The sequence below is a fragment of the Mauremys reevesii genome, linkage group 1 (genome assembly GCF_016161935.1).
Source record: "Mauremys reevesii isolate NIE-2019 linkage group 1, ASM1616193v1, whole genome shotgun sequence".
NCBI classification, from domain to species: Eukaryota; Metazoa; Chordata; order Testudines; family Geoemydidae; genus Mauremys; species Mauremys reevesii.
The window spans coordinates 319,190,382-319,214,562 of NC_052623.1; the positions used below are offsets into that span (position 1 = coordinate 319,190,382).

Genomic DNA, 24,181 nt, shown 5'->3' on the forward strand with positions numbered 1-24,181 from the left:
TTCTGATTTTGTATTCTATAGTAGGAAACACAAGATAAAAGCACTGAGGACTATAGTGATCAGAAAAGAGAAGCCTTGGCTAACATTTTGATGATGTATTTATTTTGCAATTACATGAAGCCTTGTAGGTAAAATCCTCTCTTCCCTCCAGACCCTGTCAGTATCTCAATAGTTAAAAGCACACCCATTAGGAGGAGCAAACTTCTAATACAAACACAGCAGCAACTGTAACTTGCTCTGTCAAAGTTTTCTTCTACTCACTGGCTTTATCGAGGTGAGTACCAATATTGTTTACTCAGTTAATAATCATAAATGACAATGTTTTATCTTTTGTTTACAGTTCAATAGTTAGGAAAATATCTCTGCAATGTTTTCTCTTACAGCGTCTCACCTCTGGGTTAATTTTCTCTTTATTATCCAGCCAAATAGCTGTGTGATGCTTTCCACTTTGATGCATAATAAATACTTTGGTTTAGAATATTGATCTGGAACAGGCACCTCAGAGACATTTGGTTAGAAATAAAATTCACATCTGAGAAACAACAGCATTGCTTTGACTTCAAATATGTTTTAGAACAGGATTAATCGATACATTATTTAAAAACACAGAGCTGTGCATTCAACATCAGAGACATAGAAAATAGACAGTTGGGTGTTGATCATATATTTAAGATTCACTAAGACATATATGATGCCTCTTGGTTAGTATCATGAGAGCAGCGGTGAGGGTATGGTTTCAAAATGTGAATACAGCATGCCATTTGCTGACTTGAAAATAACTTCACCAATCCCTTCTTATCAGTCTTATCGTAAAAGAGCATTTAATGACCTAAAACCAGTGTCCTGTTTACGAACATCTTCCCCAAAATCATCTAGAAAGAATTCACTGGACTATTGACAATATTCTGAAATCTTCTTACTACTGCTGTGTTAACACATTGCATCATGCCTTTGCAGACATAGGGATATTTGTAACTCATTTGTTGAGGCAGGCTATGGCATGCCAGACAAGCGACATACAGTCCTGGAAATAAGATATAAAATGTAACGTCACCTTGGATACTTTATATGTATTATTTCTCATATTGCCGAGATATTGCCTATCCTCTGTTAAGCAAAGTAAGAATATTTTCTTTCCAAGTATCCAGAGGGTAAGAAACATTTATAGAATACAAAACAGATTTATCATTTTAAAGTGAACACGAGCAATTATTTTAAATTTAGACCAAGATGTTAAGAAATATTAGCTCACTATGGGCCAAATTTTACTCTCATTTACAGGATTGTAAAAGCTGAATAACTCAATTTGCCTCAATGGAGTATTTCCAGATTTACTCCTCTCAAATGATTTCACTAGAGTTTCTTTGAATTTACACCACTCTGAGAGCAGGATTTGGCATTCACTGAAGTTAGTTTAGCATGTAAGTCTAAGTCCTTACTTATTTCACTAAGTAGGGAAAAAAGGCCCTAACAACTGTGACAACCAATATCACTTCACATGGGAGGCAAAATAACTATGTCGGAGGCAGCTTCCTTTATTCTTTGCAAAATACTTCTCTGGACACAAAATGAAATCAAGTTAAGCTTTGGTCTGTAGGTAATATCATTTATACTTTTAATACATACACTGAAAAATAAAATAACCTTCAATATGTTTGTGTCCGGAGTCAGATGTATACAGGCAGGTGAAATTGAAAACAAATGCACATGAAACTTTTTCTAACACCAATACAGGCTCAGTTGGAGTTGTGGGTCAAAATTCAGCTTAGTGCTTATTTCTAATTCGTGTATTAGATAAAAAACAAAGTGACGAGATACTGTAGCTTTTTCTGTCTCCTCCACCCAAAAAACTTTCCATTGCTTCTGGCTGACAAAATGAAAGATGGGACATGGCATATATATACCTATACCTTTGTGTCAGTCAGAGGATTGATGTAATCCAATGTCATTTGTCCTGCCCTATTATTCAAACTGTCATTCATAATTCATGGTGATTAAAGGGGGAAAGATGCTCATATGGCTAAAACAGAGAACTGGGAATTGGGAGATTTAAATTTCATTCTTGACTCTGTCACTGATCTGTGACCTTGGGCAAATCACTTAATCTTTTTGTGTCTCAGTTTCACAATATGCACAACAGGTGTAATAATATATCTCTACCTTGCAAGGTGTTGAGTATTACTTAAAGATTGTAAAGCACTTTGAGATCCTTGTATTAAAGGCACTGTTGAATAGCAAAGTATTACTATTATTAGAGGAACAACGTAGGGTGAGTAATATCTTTTATTGGACCAAAATATATTACCTACCCTACCTTGTCTCTCTCATATCCTGGGATCGACACAGCTACAACAACACTGCAAACTATTATTATCAGAATTCTGAGCCAGATTCTATGGAAAACCAATGAGAGGGAGCTAAGAGAGAGAAAAGTTCTATTAAATTACCTTTGCCATTTCCCCAAGATCATTACGTCTGTGTGTGCATGTGTGTGTGTACTTGCTTTCCAGTTGAATGGGCAGGGAATACAATCCCGAGATCTGTAAAGTGCCTAGAGGATCCACTTGAGACGAAGGCCATGCATATTGAAGTCTGTGAAACTGCACCAGCCACAGGGCCCTGTTTCCCTCTCTCTTCCCAGGACGCTGCACTGCCAGGGACAGTTCTGCCCACTGCTGATCCCACCACTTCAAGAGGGGGTTTACAGTGAAATGTTAATGCTCTCAGGAACAGACCAGATTCAGCAGTCAGTGAAGCTGCACTGGTCAATACCAGTTGGCTGCAAGTGGAGACAAGGACAAGCAGGGGCTTGCATTCATTGAGCTAATCATGGTTGAGACCTGGTTTAAGTGTACTGAAAACCCTGTAGCCCAGACCTTCCTCACTAACCCTACTGTTAGTGCCATATACATGTTAAACAAAAAGGGAGACAAGATGGAGCTCTCCATAACTCCACACAAGAGAACCTTCAGGACAGAAGAACAATGCCTGCAGCCTGAAGCACTGACTCTACTGCCTGAATCTGTCCACAATATAAATAACCTGTATGCCAGAGGGTCTGGATTCTTAATGTCTCTGGTCAGTAATATAAGTTTTGTGACTTTGCATGGAATTTCTCATTTTATTAAAACTAACGAAGTAAATACAAATAGCTGCATGTAATAGCATCAAAGGTTTGATACAAATGCCACAGGAAGTATAACAAACAAACAAACAAAAAAGCCCACGATATTCTTCCATTGCTAACCCAACCAATTGTTCCAGGTACTGCAAGTATATCTAAAATCTCAGTGATTTCACATACATAATATTGCAGCTGTAGAATAAAGATATGAGTTTCTTTGATATGTTACATTACTTTGGCCATACTTTAAATGATGATTTGTATTTATTTTAAACTAGTTGTATGATAAAGCTAGGGCTAGATTCTATTCCCCTTATTCCTGCTAGTCCCTTACTCCATGGATAACCCCACTGAAGTGAACAGGACTACTTGGAATAAGGTACTAGTCAATTTGAGTAAGGGTGGTAGAATTTGACTGCTAGAGACTAGCTTAACAAACCATAGAATATAGATCTATTCTGTTCAAAGAGTCAGATTTCAGTGAAGTCTGTGATACCATGAGAAGAAATATGGGTTTAGTGGAAAGCAACATAACCATACAAGAGTATACCCCAAATGCTGGTTCTTTGATCTCTAATTTCCATACTCATTTACAGCATTTCCTGTTAATTTAAACAGTATCATGAACCACAAATTGCAGCAAGGCTAAAACTAAAACAGGAAATGCTCAAGCAGACCTTTGGACTCAAAAGTGACTTATTATAATACTGTATAATCTGACAAAGGATGTCTTTTGGTATCTTTCATTTGCTTTTAAAATGAATTCACTGCTCATGAAAGGAGTGACAGTGCTGAAAACTATTTGGCCACAGAAAAGACATGCTGGGCCTAATTCCCCACTGTCTCACTGCTTGTATAGGCACTTGCACTTGTGAAAAGAGCTACCAAATGAGAATGGCAGCATTCTACAGCCATTCTGCCCAAGGTTTGCACTGTTGTAAATGGCTGTACACGTTGCAAAACATACTACTCCATACCTTGGCATTATGTCTCAGCACTGACTCAAAGAGTGCAAATTTAAAGGTGATGTGCAAAAGAAAAAAGTTGGTCATATGTTCTCTTTTGCTTCTTATAAACAAACCCTGCAAGGTTTGGTTTTTATTTTTTTTCTGCTTGTTAAAAATAAGAGATCTTGTCTAGCCTGGAAGCCAGTAGTGACTGGAGCATTTGTGAAATAATGATATCTTTTATACCTTTGTCCCTTGTGAGAACTCATAATACACATCTTCTGATACACTCTTCTCCTCTCTCCCCTTTCCCGGGTCCTGCAGTAACACTAGGAAGGGCAAAATCTAACTTATTTCCAAAGTTATTTTTAAAAAAGCAGACTATATATATATTATATATAAAAAGAAATGGCACAAACTCACATTTTAAAGTTCTTTACAGGCTATTTTTAAAGTATAATTCATTCTGAAAAGTCCCTCTGTAAAAATAGAATTTGAGGGTCCATATTTATCGTTCCTAACTAATTTTGACACCAAATATTTTCAGTTTATAAGTAAAAAACATTTATTTTAAGTGCTAGTCATATACCCTCTCTCCCCCACACTCCCGGGATCCAAAAGTCCAGACGTTTTTCTTTCCTTCTTATCCTCAGTAACAAAAGTATTGCAGGCCAAATGATGCCTTCAGCTACAGGAGAAAAATGTAGTAAAACTATTCTGTCTTCAGTGCACGAGCATACTTGACTGTCATTAGGATTTAGCTCACAATTTGTTGATGATAGACAAGAAGAAACAGAATCCAAGTCTCTCTCTCAACTATATTTTTGGCTCTGTAGGGCCAATGGAGTGAAAAGTAGTAAAATATATTTGTGGTCACTGAAGTGTGCAGAATGCAGATATGACTCTACATATAAACAAGAAGCAGATCAATTGAGTAAGAAATTGCCATTTTTACATACGGACTTTTCAGCGTAGAACCACATCTAAAGGACACAAGGGTGAATTCTTAATGCCCTTTCAACCTTCATCCTTTCTGCTGAGACTACAAAAAGGAGCTAAATTATTGCATGACGTGGTGGCAATTTTCTAGTGTGGACATCTGCCACTAGGAACTATACTGAGACCAGGAGCTCATTTCATATAGTCCAACATATAGATTTCAACCATTACTTCCCTTGGCCAGATTTGAACCAGTGTTCCAGAGGTGAAAAGTTCTGTATGCTATCACCTGAGACATCCAACCCTCCAAAATAGCGTACCCTTAAACAATTACACTAACTCTTGCTAAAAAAAAAGTATAGTATGTTTATTATTTAGTTGCTAGAGAACTAGCAGTTAGACAAGGTAAACATTTACATGAACTAGTAGTATCCCCAGATTTATATTAACAGTATAGCTATTAATCATGGCTCCATTCAAGTAAATGGGAAAATCTGGCATTGGCTTCAGTTGAGACAGGACTCTACCCATTGTCTCTTCTCTTCTCTTCATGTTCTTACGCTGGGCTCATGTGTGTATCTGTTTTTGATATGTGCTTTGTAAGAAACACAGACAGACAATTAGTGCTTTCCAAATGTAACATGAGAAAACTGCAAGGAAAATATGTTCTATATGTTCTAAAATAGGTTCTAAAAGGAAATCATCAATACTGAAAAAGGGGTTTTAAATAAATACATGTGTACTTGACAATGTCATTTCAGTAACGATGATTTCTTGTTACACGTGGCAAAATTAGAGTGTGACAAAACATGATCTGGAATTCTTTGTTATTGGATGTATTAAATAACAGCACAACTTCTGAATGCCCTATTATGTATATAATTTCTTCCAACATATTTTTTCATATGAACAGAGAACCTGAAACATAAAAAGCTATGTATTTAGACACCTGATCTCTGCAAATCTGTAATGTTTTCCAGAGGTGGCAAGAGCTAACTCTGAGAATTCAACAGGGAAAGTAGAAGTGAACAATATGAAGAACATTCCAACAGTTGACCAGGGTGCCTAGTAGATACAGTAAGTGTCCTTCCATAATTTATACTCTTCCTCCTTCCCTTTCTTTTTGTGAAATTTCAGTTTGAAAAATAGGAAGGTCAACTGAAAAGGGAACAGGCATACATAGAGCATATTACATCTAAGCTTACTAACAACTGTGAAATGAGACAGTTTAATGAGACATTGGGCCGTATCCCACTTAATTTACTCATTTCAGTAGTGCCACTGAAATCAGTGAGACTACTTTCATTTAATAGGGCAGAGAAGACCAGGATTGACTAATTGTTCCTGAAACATCAGTAGAATGTATGGGCTAAGTGGTATATTGGTGAGTTTGGACCCCTTTAATACGGTGCTGTGACTTGGTGGTAGCATAAATATCACCTAATTGCAGCCACTCTTATGTTAACTAATTTTTTTTTATATTGCAACAGTTAAATAGTTATGTAAAACATGCATAATTGCAGAGGCAAAAGTTTTGTTAAGGTTGTCATATTCTAAAAATGTGAATAGAGGATTGTGATTTTAAAAACTCATTAATGCTCAAACATGAATAGGCAGTAGGTCTGAAACAAACAAAAGCAAGAACTTCTTCACACAACGTACAGTCAACCTTTGGAACTCATTGCTAGGGGATGTTGTGAAGGCTAAAACTGTAACCAGGTTAAAAAAAGAACTAGATAAATTCATGGAGGTTAGGTCCATCAATAACTATTAGCTAATATGGACAGAGATGCAACTCCATATTCTGGGTGTCCCTAGCCTCTGACTGCCAGAAGCTGGGAGTGGATGATGGGATGGATCACTCGGAGATTGTCTGCTCTGTTCATTCCCTGCCACTGTCGGAAGTCAGGATGCTGAGCTAGATGGACCATTGGTTTTGACCCAGTATGGCCATTCTTATGTAATTCAAGGTTAAGATTCCTGTACCATCCTCATCTTTGTGCTCTCGTCCCCAACTATATTTTCATTTTGCAATCATAGATTACAACAGCATGGGTCTTTGATGATGTGACCCACGCGCATCCGTTTATCAGGTACAGCTGGGGAACTATTCCCAGTTTTGCAAAGATTTACTCTGCACTGAGAGGTGAGCCTGTTGCCCACATGTGAAGGGAGCGCACAATGCAGGTTAATCTCTTGCCTACATTTGGAGTTTAGGGTCTCTGATCAGTTCTGGAAGGGTGAATGGGGTACATGGGATTTCCAGATGACATCTGGATAGTGGATGGGAACAGAATACAGGTTTCAGAGTAGCAGCCGAGTTAGTCTGTATCCGCAAAAAGAACAGGAGTACTTGTGGCACCTTACAGACTAACAAATTTATTTGAGCCTAAGCTTTCGTGGGCTATAGCCCACTTCATTGGACACATAGAATGGAACATATAGTGAGGCGATATATATACATAAAGAGAACATGAAAAGGTGGGAGTTGCCCAACCAACTCTAAGGCCTGGTCTACACTAGGACTTTAATTCGAATTTATCAGCGTTAATTCGAACTAACCGCTCAACCGTCCACACCAGGAAGCCATTTAATTCGAACTAGAGGGCTCTTTAGTTCGAATTTGGTACTCCACCCCGGCAGGTGGAGTAACGCTAAATTCGCACTTGCTAGCTCGAATTAGGCTTGGTGTGGATGCTAATCGAACTTAGCAGCTCCGGGAGCTATCCCACAGTGCACCACTCTGTTGACGCTCTGGACAGCAGTCCGAGCTTGGATTCTCTGGCCAGCCACACAGGAAATGACCCGCGAAAATTTGAATTCATTTTCCTGTCTGGGCGGTTTGAATCTGACGTTCTGGTTGCACATCGTTGAGAGCAACTCATCACCTGCAACGATGCAGAGCTCTCCAGCAGAGGAGTCCGGGCAATCCCAGACTAGAAAGAGGTCCCCAGCATGGACTGACCGGGAAGTCCAGGATCTGATCGCTGTGTGGGGCGAGGAGTCTGTGCTCTCGGAGCTGCGCTCCAACAAGCGGAACGCCGAAGACCTTCGAGAAGGTCTCTAAAGCCATGAAAGACAAAGGATACAGCCGGGATGCGATGCAGTGCGCGTGAAAGTGAAGGACCTAAGACAAGGGTATCAAAAAGTCAGAGCGGCAACGGACGCTCGGAGCCCAGCCCCAGACATGCCGCTTCTACGAGGCACTGCATGCCATTCTAGGTGGGTCTGCCACCAGTGCCCCACCAGTGACGGTGGACTCCGAGGACGGAATAGTGTACCGGGACAGTTCCCCCTCCCTGTTCGCCGATGGGGAAGATGAGGAAGGGTCTTTTGAGGACGGCGCAGGCGACATCGAACCCACTCCCGCTTTCCCTGACAGCCAGGATCTCTTCATCACCCTCACAGAGATCCCCTACCAACCGTCCGCCCGTTAACCGGACTCAGAATCAGGGAAGGATCAGGCGGTAAGTGCTACAAACAGGGAAACATTTATTTTTTTAAGAAACAGGGATATATATAAAAAATAGAAATACTATATAAAAATTTTTAAATATGAAACTATACAAACAGCAGGTCTACACAGATAGGAATGGAGCAATAGTCCTCTGGGGACAGTTCAAAAAAGCTCTCAGAGAGCAGCTGGAAAAGCCTCAGCAAGAGGTTTCTTGGGAGAGGTGCTTTATTGGGTGCTCCGTTGAAGCACACTCTTCCGCGCCAGGCCATCCTCAGGTACAGGGGGACCATCGCCTCGCCGAGCATGGCAGCGTATGGTCCTGGTCTGTGCAGGGCTTCTGTTAGCATCCGCTCTCTCTGTGTGCGCCTGACACGCCTCAGGGTGATGTCGTTGTGGAAGTGCTGCATCTAATTAGTGGAATTAGTGTACTGTTACTATTGTGCATGGTAGACTTTTACTTTGCATAAGAATGACCCTCGCTTAACAGAGTTTTACTTTGCATAAGAATGACCCTCGCTTAACAGAGTTTTACTTTGCATAAGAATGACCCTCGCTTAACAGCCACGTGTTGCAGGCCACAGAGGAAAAGCATACAGGGGTCTTTCCCGTTCACTGGCGGGAGGTGCCGCATAACGCTCATCTTTTCTGCTTTGCACATTGCCTCCAGCAGGAGAGCACAGCTAAGCACTAACTGATAAGCACTCTGTACTGTAAGGCTTACCAGGACTTTGTGCAAGAGGGATGCAGCTGTCTCTCCTCGCATGCGCTATCCAGTGCAATCGCGCCGCCAATGAGAGCGTATTCCGAAATCTCGGACTAGTTCCGAGATCTCCTGAGACTTGGTTCCCTGTTTGGTCTTCTTAACTGAAACTGACTAGACTGTGTTTACTGTTGGCAAACATGTATTTGTTCAAGGAAATCACCTACTTTTTCGCATCACACAGCTTCGGCTCCTTCCCGGACTGCCCCGCCATCCCCCTCGCAGAGGCTGGCTCAGATTAGACGCCGAAAGAAAAAGACAAGGGACGACATGTTCCAGGAACTGATGGCCAGCTCCAGAGCGGAGGCGGCAGAGCAGAGACAGTCGAGGGAGAGCCTGTGTCAGCAGCATCGCACACACATGGAACGGGAGGATAGGTGGCGGCAGGAAGACCAGCAGGCGACTCAAACGCTGCTTGGTCTAATGAGGGAGCAAACGGACATGCTCCGGCGCCTTGTAGATGTTCTGCAAGACCGCAGTCAGGAGGAGAGAGCCCCCCTGCAGTGCATCTGCAACCGCCCTCCAACGCCAAGAAGTCCTGTCCCCCCCTCACCCAAAGTGACAAGACGGAGGGGCGGTAGGGGCCGTGAGAACTGTCCCTGCACCGCAGCACACCGATAATGTTCGAGACAACTGTCGTGCTGTAAATTTGTACAAGCTCTTTCCTTAAAGCATCAACCAGTCCCAACTCCAATTCAAACCCCCCACTGTGTACTACATTATTAAAAGCGGTTTTGTGTTACTGACTGTTTCCGTCACGTTTCTGGTGTCAGAAGACTTTCTGTTGTTCTGTAGGGGGGGGGGTTGTAATTTCACTGCATAGCCCACAGTGCCATGCTACAGACTTGGCTGCAGGGTCAACTGCAGGGCACACACAGACTGCAGTCACTAGGCACCAGGGACAGTCTGTGTGGTGTATGCTGCCCCGGGTCTTTCCTTGATGTGTATGCTTGTGCAGGGTCCTGGTGCCTGACATCCCAGAATGTAAAGGCAGGCTTCCCTTCACATGCACTTGGACCGTAGTCACGATCCTCCCCGGTGCCCTGAGCCCCAAAAAGAGACCTCATCCAGGGGCAGATACTCACCCTTCCCCCTCACCCCTTCCAATGCCCAAACCCACAGCCGTCATGTTAACCCCTATCCAAAGACGGCACCCCTCGCCCCTTCCTGCAAACCCACCCATCAGTGCACACCTTAACCAGCACAGAATGCTTCCATGTTTCAACGAAGAAAGAGAAATGCAAAGTCAACGAAAGATTTATTATTAATTACTAAAACATGTCCTTAGTTTTAAAACGTCCTTCGGAAGTGGGGGAAACTTGGTTTATGATCAGGCTCTCTTAAAATCAAGTGGACAGTCACAGGTTACCCTGCTCTGCGAGGAAACTCGCTTTCAAAGCCTCCCTGATGCATATCGCTTCCCGCTGGGATATTCTCTCAGCACGGGTGTCTGGCTGATCGTAAACAGCAGCCAGGCGATTTGCCTCAACCTCCCAAGCGGCCAAAAAGGTCTCGCCCTTGCTCTCACAGAGATTGTGGAGCACACAGCAAGCAGCAATAACTACGGGGATATTCTTTCGCTGATGTCCGAGCGAGTCAGTAAGGTCCGCCATCTCCCTTGAGACGTCCGAAGCACACTCCACCACCATTCTGCACTTGCTCAGCCGGTAGTTGAAGAGTTCCTTTTCACTGTCCAAGGCGCCTGTATAGGGCTTCATGAGCCAGGGCATTAGTGGGTAGGCCGGGTCCCGAGGATCACTGTAGGCATCTGCACATCCCCAACCGTTATTTTGTGGTCCGGGAAGAAAGTGCCTGCCTGGGCGTCTAAACAGACCAGAGTTCCTGAACACACGCTGCGTCATGAACCTTGCCCGCCCACCCGACGCGTTGATGTTGGTAAAACGTCCCCTATGGTCCACCACAGCTTGCAGCACCATTGAAAAGTAGCCCTTTCGGTTAATGTACTCGCTGGCCTGGTGGGCTGGTGCCAGGATAGGGATGTGAGTCCCATCTATAGCCCCACCGCAGTTTGGGAATCCCATCGCGCGGCCATCTATGATGACCTGGACATTTCCGAGAGTCACTACCTTTGAGAGCAGTTGCTCAACGATTGCGTGGGCTACTTGAATCACAGCAATCCCCACGGTAGATTTGCCCACGCCAAAGTGGTTCGCTACTGACCGGTAGCTGTCTGGCGTGGCAAGTTTCCAGAGGGCTATGGCCACTCGCTTCTGCACACTCAGGGCTGCTCGCATCCTTGTGTCCTGGCGCTTCAGGGCAGGGGACAGCAAGTCACACAGTTCAAGGAAAGTGCCCTTACGCATCCTGAAGTTTCGCAGCCACTCTGTGTCATCCCAGACCTGCAGCACTATGCGGTCCCACCAGTCTGTGCTTGTTTCCCGGGCCCAGAATCGCCGTTCCACACCATGAACTTGACCCATTGCCACCATGATCTCCACTGCCCGGCGTACCCTGCTTTCTGAGAGGTCTGCGCCACTCTCCTCACCGTGCTGCGGAGCCTCCTCGCCCGGTTTCTCAGCATCTGACTGTGGAAGAGGTGGACGATAACGTCGAGGAGTTGACAACGGCCATAAGTGCAGCGATGATCGCAGCGGGCTCCATGCTCGCAGTGCTGTGGCGTCCGCGCTGTAACCGACCAGACAAGGGCACGAACAGATTTCCCGCCGGCGCTTTCAAGGAAGACAGGGAGGGCGGGATTGACGGTTCAATGACGACACATTTTTCCCCAGCATGCATTGGGGAAATCCCTAATTCAATGGGCAGCGGGAGTGCGGGAACTGTGGATAGCTTCCCACAGTGCACCGCTTCCAAAGTCGAAGCTGGCCCCGTGAATGTGGACTCAGAAGTTCGAATTTGTGTATTTAGTATGGATACACAAATTCAACTTATTAAGGTCGAATCCACAAATTCGACTTAAGTAGATTCGAAATAGTCCTGTAGTGTAGACAAGCCCTAAGAGGCTAATTCATTAAGATGAACTGTTGTCAGCAGGAGAAAAAAAAATTTGTAGGGATAATCCAGATAGCCCATTTAAGACAGTTTGACAAGATACTTAACATGGGGGAAATAGATTCAATGTGTGTAATGGCTCAGCCATTCCCAGTCTCTATTTAAGCCTAAATTGATAGTATCTAGTTTGCATATCATTTCAAGTTCAGCAGTTGCTCGTTAGAGTCTGTTTTTGAAGCTTTTCTGTTGCAAAATTGCCACCTTTAAATCTGTTGTTGAATGGCCAGAGAGGTTGAAGTGTTCTCCTACTGGCTTTTGAATGTTATGATTCCTGATGTCAGATTTGTGTCCATTTATTCTTTTGCATAGAAACTGTCCAATTTGGCCAATGTACCTGGCAGAGGGGCATTGCTGGCACATGATGGCATATATCACATTGGTAGATGTGCAGGTGAATGAGCCCCTGATGGTGTGGCTGATGTGATTAGGTCCTATGATGGTGTCACTTGAATAGATATGTGGACAGAGTTGGCATCGGGCTTTGTTGCAAGGATAGGTTCCTGGATTAGTGTTTTTGTTCTGTGGTGTGTGGTTACTGGTGAGTATTTGCTTCAGGTTGGGTGGCTGTCTGTAAGCGAGGACAGGTCTGTCTCCCAAGATCTGTGAGAGTGAGGGATCATCTTTCAGGATAGGTTGTAGATCTTTGATGATGTGCTGGAGAGGTTTTAGTTGGGGGCTGAAGGTAACGGCTAGTGGCGTTCTGTTATTTTCTTTGTTGGGCCTGTCTTGTGGTAGGTGACTTCTGGGTACTCTTCTGGCTCTGTCAATATGTTTTTTTCACTTCAGCAGGTGAGTATTGTAGTTTTAAGAATACTTGATAGAGATCTTGTAGGTGTTTGTCTCTGTCTGAGGGATTGGAGCAAATGCAGTTGTATCTTAGAGGTTGTCTGTAGACAACGGATCGTGCGGTGTGTCCTGGATGGAAGCTGTAAGCATGTAGGTAAGTATAGTGCTCAGTAGGTTTCCGGTATAAGGTGGTGTTTATGTGACCATCACTTATCAGCACAGTAGTGTCAAGGAAATGGACCGCTTGTGTGGATTGGTCTAGGCTGAGGTTGATGGTGGGGTGGACATTGTTGAAATCATGGTGGAATTCCTCAAGGGCTTCTTTTCCATGGGTCCAGATAATGAAGATGTCATCAATGTAGCACACGTAGAGTAGGGACATTAGGGGATGAGAGCTAAGGAAGCGTTGTTCTAAGTCAGCCATAAAAATGTTGGCATACCGTGGGGCCATGCGGGTACCTATAGCAGTGCCACTGACTTGAAGGTATATGTTGTCCCCAAATGTGAAATAGTTGTGGGTGAGGACAAAGTCGCAAAGTTCAGCCACCAGGTTTGCCATGACATTATCAAGGATACTGTTCCTGATGGCTTGTAGTCCATCTTTGTGTGGAATGTTGGTGCAGAGAGCTTGTACATCCATAGTGGCCAGGATGGTGTTTTCTGGAAGATCACCGATGGATTGTAGTTTCCTCAGGAAGTCAGTGGTGTCTTGAAGATAGCTGGGAATGCTGTAGCGTAAGGCCTGAGGAGAGAGTCCACATAGCCAGACAGTCCTGCCGTTAGGGTGCCAATGCCTGAGATGATGGGGTGTCCAGGATTTCCAGGTTTATGGATCTTGGGTAGCAAATAGAATACCCCTGGTCGGGGTTCTAGGCATGTGTCTGTATGGATCTGTTCCTGTGCTCTTTCAGGGAGTTTCTTGAGCAGATAGTGTAGTTTCTTTTGGTAATCCTCAGTGGGATCAGAGGATAATGACCTGTAGAATGTGGTGTTAGAGAACTGCCTAGCAGCCTCTTGTTCATATTCCAACTTATTCATGATGACGACAGCACCTCCTTTGTCAGCCTTTTGATTATGATGTCAGAGTTATTCCTGAGGCTGTTGATGGCGTTGTATTCAGCATGGCTGAGGTTATGGGGCAAGTGATGCTGCTTTTCCACAATTTCAGCCCGTGCATGTCGACGGAAGCAATCTGTGTAGAAGTGCAGTCTGTTGTTTCGACCTTCAGGAGGAGTCCATGCAGAATCCTTCTTTTTGTAGCGCTTGTAGGAAGGACTCTGTGGGTTAGTATGTTGTTCAGAGGTGTGTTGGAAATATTCTTTGAGTCGGAGACGTTGAAAGTAGGATTCTAGGTCCCTGCAGAACTGTATCATGTTCGTGGGTCTGGAGGGGCAAAAGGAGAGGCCCCGGGATAGGACAGACTCTCCTGCCAGGCTAAGAGTATAGCTGGAAAGATTAACAATATTGTTGGGTGGGTTAAGGGAACTACTGTTGTGGTTCCTTGTGGCATGTAGCAGTTTAGATAGTTTAGTGTCCTTTTTCCTTTGTAGAGCAGCAAAGTTTGTGTTGTAAATGGCTTGTCTAGTTTTTGTAAAGTCTATCCATGAGGAAGATTGTGAAAAGTAAGAGATAAGGTATCACAGTGCACATACAAAATTTCAGGTGGGATGGGGGTATGTGTGAGAAAGGTCGGTCCAGGGATCAAAATTGGATTTATAAAGTGAATTATAGTATAGCTTGGAGCATGAAGGGAGATACCACCACAAGGCAGCAGTAAAACATGCATGCTCTTTTTTTTTGATGTTTACTTTTTCAATTTCATGAGATTTTATCATGAGTCTCACAATATTTGGTGTTTTTTCAAAGCCTTAGCTCCCACAGTCCTGTGATTACATGAGAATCTCAGTTTTCATTAAAAAAAAAGAGAGAGTAAATTTCTAGCCTTCATTGTTGTATGTGAAAAAAGCTTGAAAACATGAAACATACAGGCTCAAATGCCAGAAGAATCCAAATTAAAAAAATCCAAATGTGTTATTTTTAAAATCTCATGATTTTTAATCGAATCTCATGGTTGTCTGATGTCTGGTTGATGAACTATAGGAGCTGGCAATCTCTTAGTTTCAACAAACACAATATAAATAACAATAAAGCACATAATACACAGTGGACTTTCTGTGACACTGGCAAAAGAATCGCAGAAAGAGTCACTTTCTTCTATCAAAGAGCAAGGAACTATATTGGAAATAAGGAAACCAGTGTTCCTTCTAAGGCCTTGTCCACACACAAAAGTTGTACTGTTTTAACTATACTGGTGTAGTTAAAGTGGTGCAACACTGTAGATGAAATTATAATAGTATAAATGTGCCTATATCAGTGTGGGCTTGGCTACACTTGAAAGTTGCAGCGCTGGGAGTTACAGCGCTGGTCATGCAGCTGTGTAGGGACAGCGCTGGTATGTGGCCACACTGACAGCTACCAGTGCTGCAGTGTGGCCACATTTGCAGCATTTGCAGCGCTGTTGGGAGCAGTGCATTATGGGCAGCTATCCCAGCGTTCAAGTGGCAGCAACGTGCTTTTCAAAAGAGGGGGGTGGGGTGGTGTGTAGTGTGACAGGGAGCGGGGGAGAGAGAGAGAGTGGATTTTTGGAGCCAACACTGTATGTTAGCTTCCTGACTTGCAAAATCAGAAAATGTTCCCGAGCCCTTAATCTTAACTCTTAACTGCAAACAGCCTGCATCCAACAGACTCCCGTTCTCCCCTCTGCCCCCGCTGTTCCTCGTCAAGCAAACACTCAACCCCTGTGACTGAGACAGGCAGGGGGTTTTCTCATTTGATTGTTCACAGTCAGGTACAGATTGATCACAGCAAACAGGAGCTGTGTTTGTTTTTTAGATAAGCAGCTCCCTGTGCTCCGGAGCGCCGCGGAGCTCCGAGTTCACAACAAAACAAAGAGAGGCTGCATAACAAAACAAAGAGAGTAATTTAGTGAAAAGCATTCTGGGATATCTCCTAATACCCTGGAGGCCAATAACAGCGCTGGTGTGTGGCCACACTTGTCAAGCAGCACTGGATCACCAGCACTGCACTCGTTATACCCCAAGCAGACCAGGTGTACAGCCAGCGCTGCAGCCAAGGAGTTGCAGCGCTGGATGTGCCTTGCAGGTGTGGACAGTTACTAATTGCAGCGCTGGAAAGCCTCCACCAGCGCTGCAACTTTCAAGTGTAGCCAAGCCCTGTAGGTAATAAGCTATCCAAGTATAAGGGCTAGTCTACACTGGCAACATTAAAGTGCTGCTGCTGCAGCAGTGCTTTAATGTGGTTTGTGTGGTCACAGCGCAGCGCTGGGAGCGCTCCCACACCTCTGAAAAAACCACCTCCATGAGGGGCGTAGCCACCAGTACTGGGAGCATGGCTCCCAGCCTGTCTCTCAGCGCTGGTGCACTGTCTATACTGGTGCTTTACAGTGCTGAAACGTGCTATGCTCAGGGGCTGTTTTTTCACATCCTTGAACGAGAAAGTTGCAGCGCTGTAAAGTGCCAATGTAGACAAGCCCTTAGATACCTTTATATTGGTATAACTGCACACACACTATGAGGGGTTGTACCAGTGTAACTATTTTGGTAAAAATTCTCATCTCTGACTTAAATAGTAATACCAGTACAAACATTGTGGGTAGGCCGCGCCTAAGGCTTTGTCTAGGCTAGGTCTTAAAGGTATGTTAGCTAACATGTGCTAACTAATGTGTTCTAAGTCCAGTGTAGACAAGGTAGTGCATACTTTAATGTTGTTAAGCTTGTTTTAAAGCCTAAATTCCCCTTGATTTTAACTCAACCAGCTCAGTATGTATTAAAATACACACTGCCTTGTCTATCCTAGTTTTGTAACATGTTAGATAATAGGTGTTAGCTAATATGTCCATAACATAATATGACCTTTAAGTAGCCTAAAACTATTCTCTCTGCTTCATTGCAAAGCTTCCTCTTCGAACCTTGCCAGCCTCTCCTGCCTGGCTCCTGCTTACCGATTTGAAGAAACAGTACCAATACCTCACAGTAAGTAGAAAGAAAGGATTGGATATCCCTTATTTAGAAAGAAGGGTCCTTAAGGTACAGGGACAAAAATAATAATAAGATAAAATCATATTTACCTTTAGAACACTGAATATTAACTAAAATACATGGTGGGTGGTTCTCAAGTTTTAGTAAGCAATGATTTGAATGAAGAAAAAGTCTTTATTTTTGTGATTCTTTGACACAAAAGCCACACATGATCAATCTGTGTTGGTGAAAAAAATTCCAGTTCTTTAGAATAACTTTTTAATAGAGAATATTTCCATAAATGTGACTCATTTATCCAGTAGAGATGGAAACATTTGAGATTCAAGGACAATAGAAACAAGGATTGTAAAATAGAAAAATAGAAATGTATTAATATTAAATGTATAGCTTATTGTTTCTCAAGAAGTCAATATACAGATGGTGGAATATAATACGAGAGATTACATCTGAGGGCTATTATATTATAAATTAGACACTGAAATATCAACTGTCATGAGGTGTGTTGGAGTCCAAATAGCTCAAATAATCAACAAAAGAGACCGAGTAGCAGTTGGTTGTCTGGAAGAGATCAAAGAGACCAGGTGAATGAGATCTTTTATTGGATTAATTTCTGTTGGTGAGAGAGACAAGCTTTCAACAGAGCTTTTCTTCAGGTCTTTGAGTAAGCTTGAAAGCTTCTCTCTCTCACTAACAGAAGTTGGTCCAATAAAAGATATTACCTCCGGGTATCTCTAATATTCTGGGACCAATATGGCTACAACAACACTGAATGCATGGAAGAAGTCAAGTTAGATGTAATCACAATTTAGGAGGGTATTGTTTTACTAGTGCTTAAAGTGCACCTCAATCATTTTTTTGGGGGTAGGGGGAATGTCTACATTGTCTTGATTAGGCATAAAGGTGTTTCTTTTAAAATAAAAGAGAATAACTCCTGTCTCTCAACTTCAGAATACCCCCCCTCTCAATTTCAGCTGATATCAACCCACTGCAAGTTGCATACTTTGATGGAAAATATTTAGGCACAGTGGACATAAAAGTTTATTTTAAATTAACAGAATTTGCTTGGGAAAACTGTATTCTGCACATTTTTATTTACATAAATAGTGACAGAAACTCGCAGAAATGTATCAACTTTTTTTATTCAGTGAGGAGCAATTATCATTGATTAAAGGATATACTGTAATTAGTCCAATAGCCTTACAGTCCTAAACTTCAACAACATATGCAGACATAAATAGCAAATTTTACTTAATTTTGTGCTTTGAGTGCCTGATCTGAAGCCTACTTAAAGTTAACAGAAAGACTCTCATTGACTTCAATGTGTTTTGGATCAGGCCCTTAACTCTTTGTTTATGAGGGGCTGTTTTTGTTTTTAGAATATAGAGCAGAAACATTGACAGCAGATTCTGTTTTGAGAACACTTCAGGGACAAAGAAAGATAGGCATGTCCTTTGAAAGTTAAATGAACTATGACAATGTGTCACTGAATGAGAAAAACAGGCAAATTTGAACCAAGATTGACAATGAACTGGAAAATGGAATTGTTAGCGCCTGTGCTCATTATAGAGCTGGGATTGAGGCAGTCCAATTAGTGCTTATGCATGAGACCAATAAACTCATAGTCCAGATAAACAGCAGTGGCCCCAGTAATAAAAGATGTTTTGTTCATGTTTAGGAGATTGTGTGGTGCATTTGTGAAACAGTAGGTAATTGTGTTTTCCCTCAGTTTTTCAGCATCAAATATTAACCTTATTTATTTTTGTAAAGACTTGCTCCACTTGGCCTCAATCATTGTTCTGAAGTGAAAAATAACATCTGCAATAAAATAACAATTTGCAGAAACCAATTTTAAGTCAATAAATCTAGATTGGTTCTTGTTCGCAATACAAAGAGTTTTAGGAATTCTCTCTGATCATCACTGAACTAGTATCCTTCAGTGTCTAATGGTGAGAGGTTTTAATGAACAATGCCTGCGACCACAATGTACATGAGTAAACCTATTAAAGGTATTCAACATATGTTGACTGAGAACAGATGAGAGCCTTCTGGAGAGAGAATTCCTTGCTTTCCTGAAGGTTTCTGTGCAAGTTAAACTTTTTTCTAGCTATAAGCAGGAAGAAAATACAGTTATAATGGGGCTTGAATAATAAACATTTTTATTTATGTTGTGATAATGCCTCAGAATCCCCATCAGGGATCACGTCCCCATTGTCTAGGCACTGTACAAACAACCAGATAATTTCAGATAAAGAGAGGGAGAAGGAGGCAGGAAAGTTGCAGGGCGGAGGAGAGGTAGAGAAGGCAGCTGCCAAAATATTTCAGAGTGTTCCATTTATTTTTATGTGTGTGTTCCAGCACTTTGCCATCTGTAGGAGAGGGTAGGAAGTTTGGCTCTCATCGTAGAAGGAGTCCCCGAACAACCGGAGGATAGCTTAGTACTGATTCTGTCACTTGTCTTTCCCATTCTCCTTAATGTAGCAATTGGGTAAGGAAAGGAAAAGAGTTGGAGAGGGGGCAGGAAAAGAGAGAAACAGGGGCTGGGGAGGAGAATGGTTGCTATATCAGAGACCGGAGGCCAAAGGAGTGGAATCAGGAAGAAAAGCAAAAGACTAGGAGAAGGGACTGGTGAAGAGGGAGAGAGACACAATACTAGAGGCTTGAGGATGAAAATGGAAGGGAGGCACAAAAGACTAGGGGAGACCCAGTCCCAGATATATCACTTGCAAGCGGCAACACTTCTTCGAATAATGTACAAACTGGATATCCTTCTACTTCATTGTACCTGCCGGGGGTAATTGGGGAGGGGGCACTTGCAGCCTGATGGCAGATCTGGTCTCACAATACTCAGTCACTTCCACTAACATTTTAAACAAAAATCAGTTCCACTTTTTCGTAGGTACTTGACACTTCCATGGATGATTTGTTGAGTTTAATATAATTAATTCTCTTTACCATACTGATATCTAAGTTAAACGCAGTATAACAACTAGCCTTCACACTTTCAAGAGTCATCAATAATGTCAAGTATCAGAGGGGTAGCCGTGTTAGTCTGGATCTGTAAAAGCAACAAAGAATCCTGTGGCACCTTATAGACTAACAGACGTTTTGCATCATGAGCTTTCGTGGGTGAATACCCACTTCTTCGGATGCAATAATGTCATCCTTCTGACCTGCTGAGTGATTATAATTCTTCCACCTACTCCTTTGGAAAAATGACAATTTTGTACCACAGTAGATAGTAATAAACATGGGCCTTATTCTTTTCTTAGACACATGGTATCTGAGTTCTCTTGGTTAATCTAAGTGAGAAAGACACTTCCATCATGGTTTTTGTTTAAATTACCTTCTCCTATTAAACTGACGCGGAGCTATAAGTCTGTGGGTGATAGAAGAAGAAGAAATCATAGAACCAGAGTGTCAGAAAGGAGCAGAGCTATAGGAAAAACAGGATGAATCTGGCTAGAGCTAGCTGCACAAAGATACAAATATTCTGTGAAAACTTTTTTAAACAAAACCACTTTAGTTTTGTGTGACATTTTTCATTTGTCAACAAAGAACAGAATCAATTTTTTGGAGAAGTTTCATTTTGCTGTGAAAAAACACTCACTTTTTAACTTCTTTCCAATGAGAAAAAGGCAGAAGGGAACAAAAAAGTCAGGGAAAGTGGTGAAAAAACTACTCACTATATGTTCAGTACCGAATTGGCACACAATTCAGGAAGTCCCAGCACTAAGAAGCTTTAATTATAATAATAATTATTATTGCACTATTTAAATTGTGATGACCCCTAGACGTCCCCAGAAGACAGTTTTAGATCCCAAAATGTTACATTCTAAGTAAAACAGATGGTGAGTACACAGGATATGCAGGGAAACTGAAACAGAGAATAAGTAGGATGCTTTTGTTTTAAAAATATTCTAATATTATTATTATATTAAGTCAATTCTTGTGTCTTCATGGAAGAAATGAGTCTTTCAGAGGGGTTTGAATGAAGAGAGGAAAGTGTTTTGGCAGAATGGAAATCAAGAAAAGGCTGAGTATTGGAAAGTGCTTCCTGACCTGACAGTGAGATCTACCAATCTGTAGAATAGTTTCCCCAGGTACGCGCCTCATCCTTGAAGGCATTTAAATGCTGACTTATTTTTGTCCTGATTATAGTTTTATCTTTGTCCATATCTGTTGTGAACACAAAGTTAAAAAAGAAACCCCAAATAAAAGCCATTTCTTTGACACAATATATGTCCTTGCTGTGAATATTGGTTTTTAAAAAAAAAATCTCTTCTTGTTTTTGTTTTCAGGGAAACCATTGCATTAGCCCCAGCGAAAACAGCAGACCATGTACAATCTGTGGATTAAATGGATAGAAATTACAATGCTGCTTATTATGGTTGATGGCCAACTGCTCAAGCAGGCAAAGGCCCCACTGCTACTCCACAAACCTTTCATTGTTGTTTGGAATGCACCTACGGAACAGTGCAGACTGCGGTACAAGGTGGACCTAGATCTCAGTGTTTTTGACATTGCATCAAACACCAATGAAACTTTGAGTGGATCCAATGTGACAATCTTTTATCACACTCATTTGGGGCATTACCCCTATTACTTAGACAATGGGATTCCTGTCAATGGAGGGGTGCCACAGAATGAGAGTCTGATAAAACACCTTAACAAAGCTAAGTCTGACATTGACCATTCCATTCCCCTGAAGAAATTCCAAGGACTTGCAGTCATTGACTGGGAAAACTGGAGACCCCAGTGGGACAGGAACTGGGGTAATAAAACCATTTATAGAAATAAGTCTCTCGAACTGGTTAGGAGACGCCATCCTCAGTGGTCAGAGGACAAAATTAGAAAAGTTGCTAAGGAAGAATTTGAAAATGCTGGCAAGAGTTTTATGAACAACACTATCCTTCTGGCTGAGCACATGAGACCAAATGGTCTATGGGGTTATTATCTTTACCCAGACTGCTACAATTACGATTACAAAGAACATCCAAAAGTATACACAGGTAGATGCCCAGACATTGAATCTTCCCGCAATGATCTCCTGCTTTGGCTGTGGAAAGAAAGTACCGCTCTTTATCCATCCATCTATCTGGATTATATATTGAAGTCAAGTCCAAATGCTCTGAAGTTCGTTCACTATCGGGTTAAGGAAGCAATACGTATTGCCTCAGTTGCTAGAAAAGATTATGTTTTGCCTGTTTTTGTTTACTCCAGACCATTTTATGCCTATACTTTACATGTTTTGACCGAGGTAAGCAGACATATATAGAAATCTAAAGATTAGCCATACAATCTCTTGGAAAAAGCACTTCCTAGGAGTTTCTCCTTGCATAATAACAGTTATAGATGCATTTGTGTTTCATACATAGAACTATCCTGGTAAAGAAAGACACCAGAGTCATGGTACAAAACACTAGAGCTTCCAATAGTGATCCTGCTGTGGTTTGGTCTATTACTGTAGAATAATATTGTATTCTTTTTATGAGAGTAATTTAGAAGAAAGTACAAAGCAATTGTTTCCTTAAGTAATTAAATATTTCAAATTACCATATTTTCTTATAAATAATGTTCTCTGATTGGTTTATCAAAATGGTCTGACAGTCAATCAAGCAAAGCGCTACCAAAGTCGCACAACAACATTTTTACAGATTTTGGAACGATTATAAGACACACGGCCAATTTTTGAGAAAATTTAAGGCTCTTAGGTGCTCCTTATAGTGCGGAAAATACGGTAATTCTTCAGCGTGAGAAATGGAGTTGACAAATCTCAGTGAAGTTTGAAATCCATTAATATTAAGGGAAGATAAACGCTCATGAGAATATTTGTTTTCTTCCCAAAATGGAAGCTCACTTGGTACAGAAATGAACTAGACATATCAACTAGGTAAGCCCAAGTTTAGCTTGGCATTCCTAGCTCCTGCATGAGAAAACTTGCACAGAGGCAGAATGTGACAGTAGGCTTCCTAGAGGCTTCCTAGAGGAAGGATGAGTGTGTTCTCCCGGCCATATTGTTTTCTGAAAGTACAGTATGTCTGATCATGCACAGTAACCGAGTATCTGGTTTTTGGCTTTTTAAATCTACTGTATTACAAAAATACAATTTCTGTGTCATATGACACCCCTTCAGCCAATGATAATTGAAGGAAATATTTTAAAAAATACAATAAATATATGCAGGTTACAAAATAGGGGGTTGAGGTATATGCACAGACATTAAGATTTCTGATAACCATGGTAATCATAAACCTTGTTTTGGCTCATGTCTATGCAACTGCTCAGAGCATGTAATTCCTGAATGGCTTCCTAAATAGCCTTTTGCTATAGGCTGTCCTACCCTGGGCATGGAATGATTTGGTTTGGTCCATACCTGAGGTGTTGAGCTAGTTGGAGGGCAGGGAGCTCCCTCCTGACAGGATTAATAGCCCTCTTTGGATATTGATGCCCCTCCCCCTCCTCTACCCCCCAGCCCACTCCTGGGTCATGGAGAGCTGTGGTGTTCCCCATACAAAAATGGCATCGTGGTTGGTGGCTTGGAGTGATGGTGGCTCAATATCAGGGCTGTGTCCATCTACTCTCGCTTCCCATGGGTGTGTGTGCATATTCATTCCCACAGGTCCCAGAGTGCTCCCATCTGACTGGTCCAGTTTGCAGCTATGAGTGGGGGATTCCTGCTGGAGCTGTGCAGACCCAGTCAGTCTCTCTGGCTGCTTAGTGAGGAAACACAAGGTATACAGCCACCTTTTCAGAAACTTTCACTAACTTTGTGTGCCTCAGCTTGTTAATTCTCAGCTGGAGACTTCTCTATGAGACATCAGAGTTTCAGAGATGCTGAGGATTCTCTTCCATGGAAACTGCCTCTCCTCAGCACCTCTGACAATCAGGCACCAAGGCGTGAAATCCTGGCCCTGCTGAAGCCAATGAGAGTTTTGCTATTGACTTCAGCAGAGTTAGGTTTCAGTGGTAGCCGTGTTAGTCTGTATCAAAAACAAAACAAAACAAGGAGTCCTTGTGGCACTTTAGAGACTAACAAATGTATTTGGGCATAAGCTTTCATGGGCTAGAACCCACTTCATC

At 42.2% G+C, this 24,181-nt stretch overlaps 1 protein-coding gene across 1 annotated transcript in view; it reads left to right on the plus strand.

The window, feature by feature from the left end:
• The first annotated feature begins 221 nt into the window (after positions 1-221).
• The window catches only part of LOC120371564 (hyaluronidase-1-like), a 32,354-nt gene continuing 8,394 nt past the window's right edge, over positions 222-24,181 (plus strand). Inside the window, exons 1-3 of the mRNA XM_039487447.1 lie at positions 222-274; positions 5,991-6,087; positions 21,400-22,358. Of these exons, the coding sequence (XP_039343381.1) occupies positions 21,438-22,358 (921 nt within the window). The 5' untranslated portion in view covers positions 222-274; positions 5,991-6,087; positions 21,400-21,437. The remainder of the gene's footprint in view (positions 275-5,990; positions 6,088-21,399; positions 22,359-24,181) is intronic.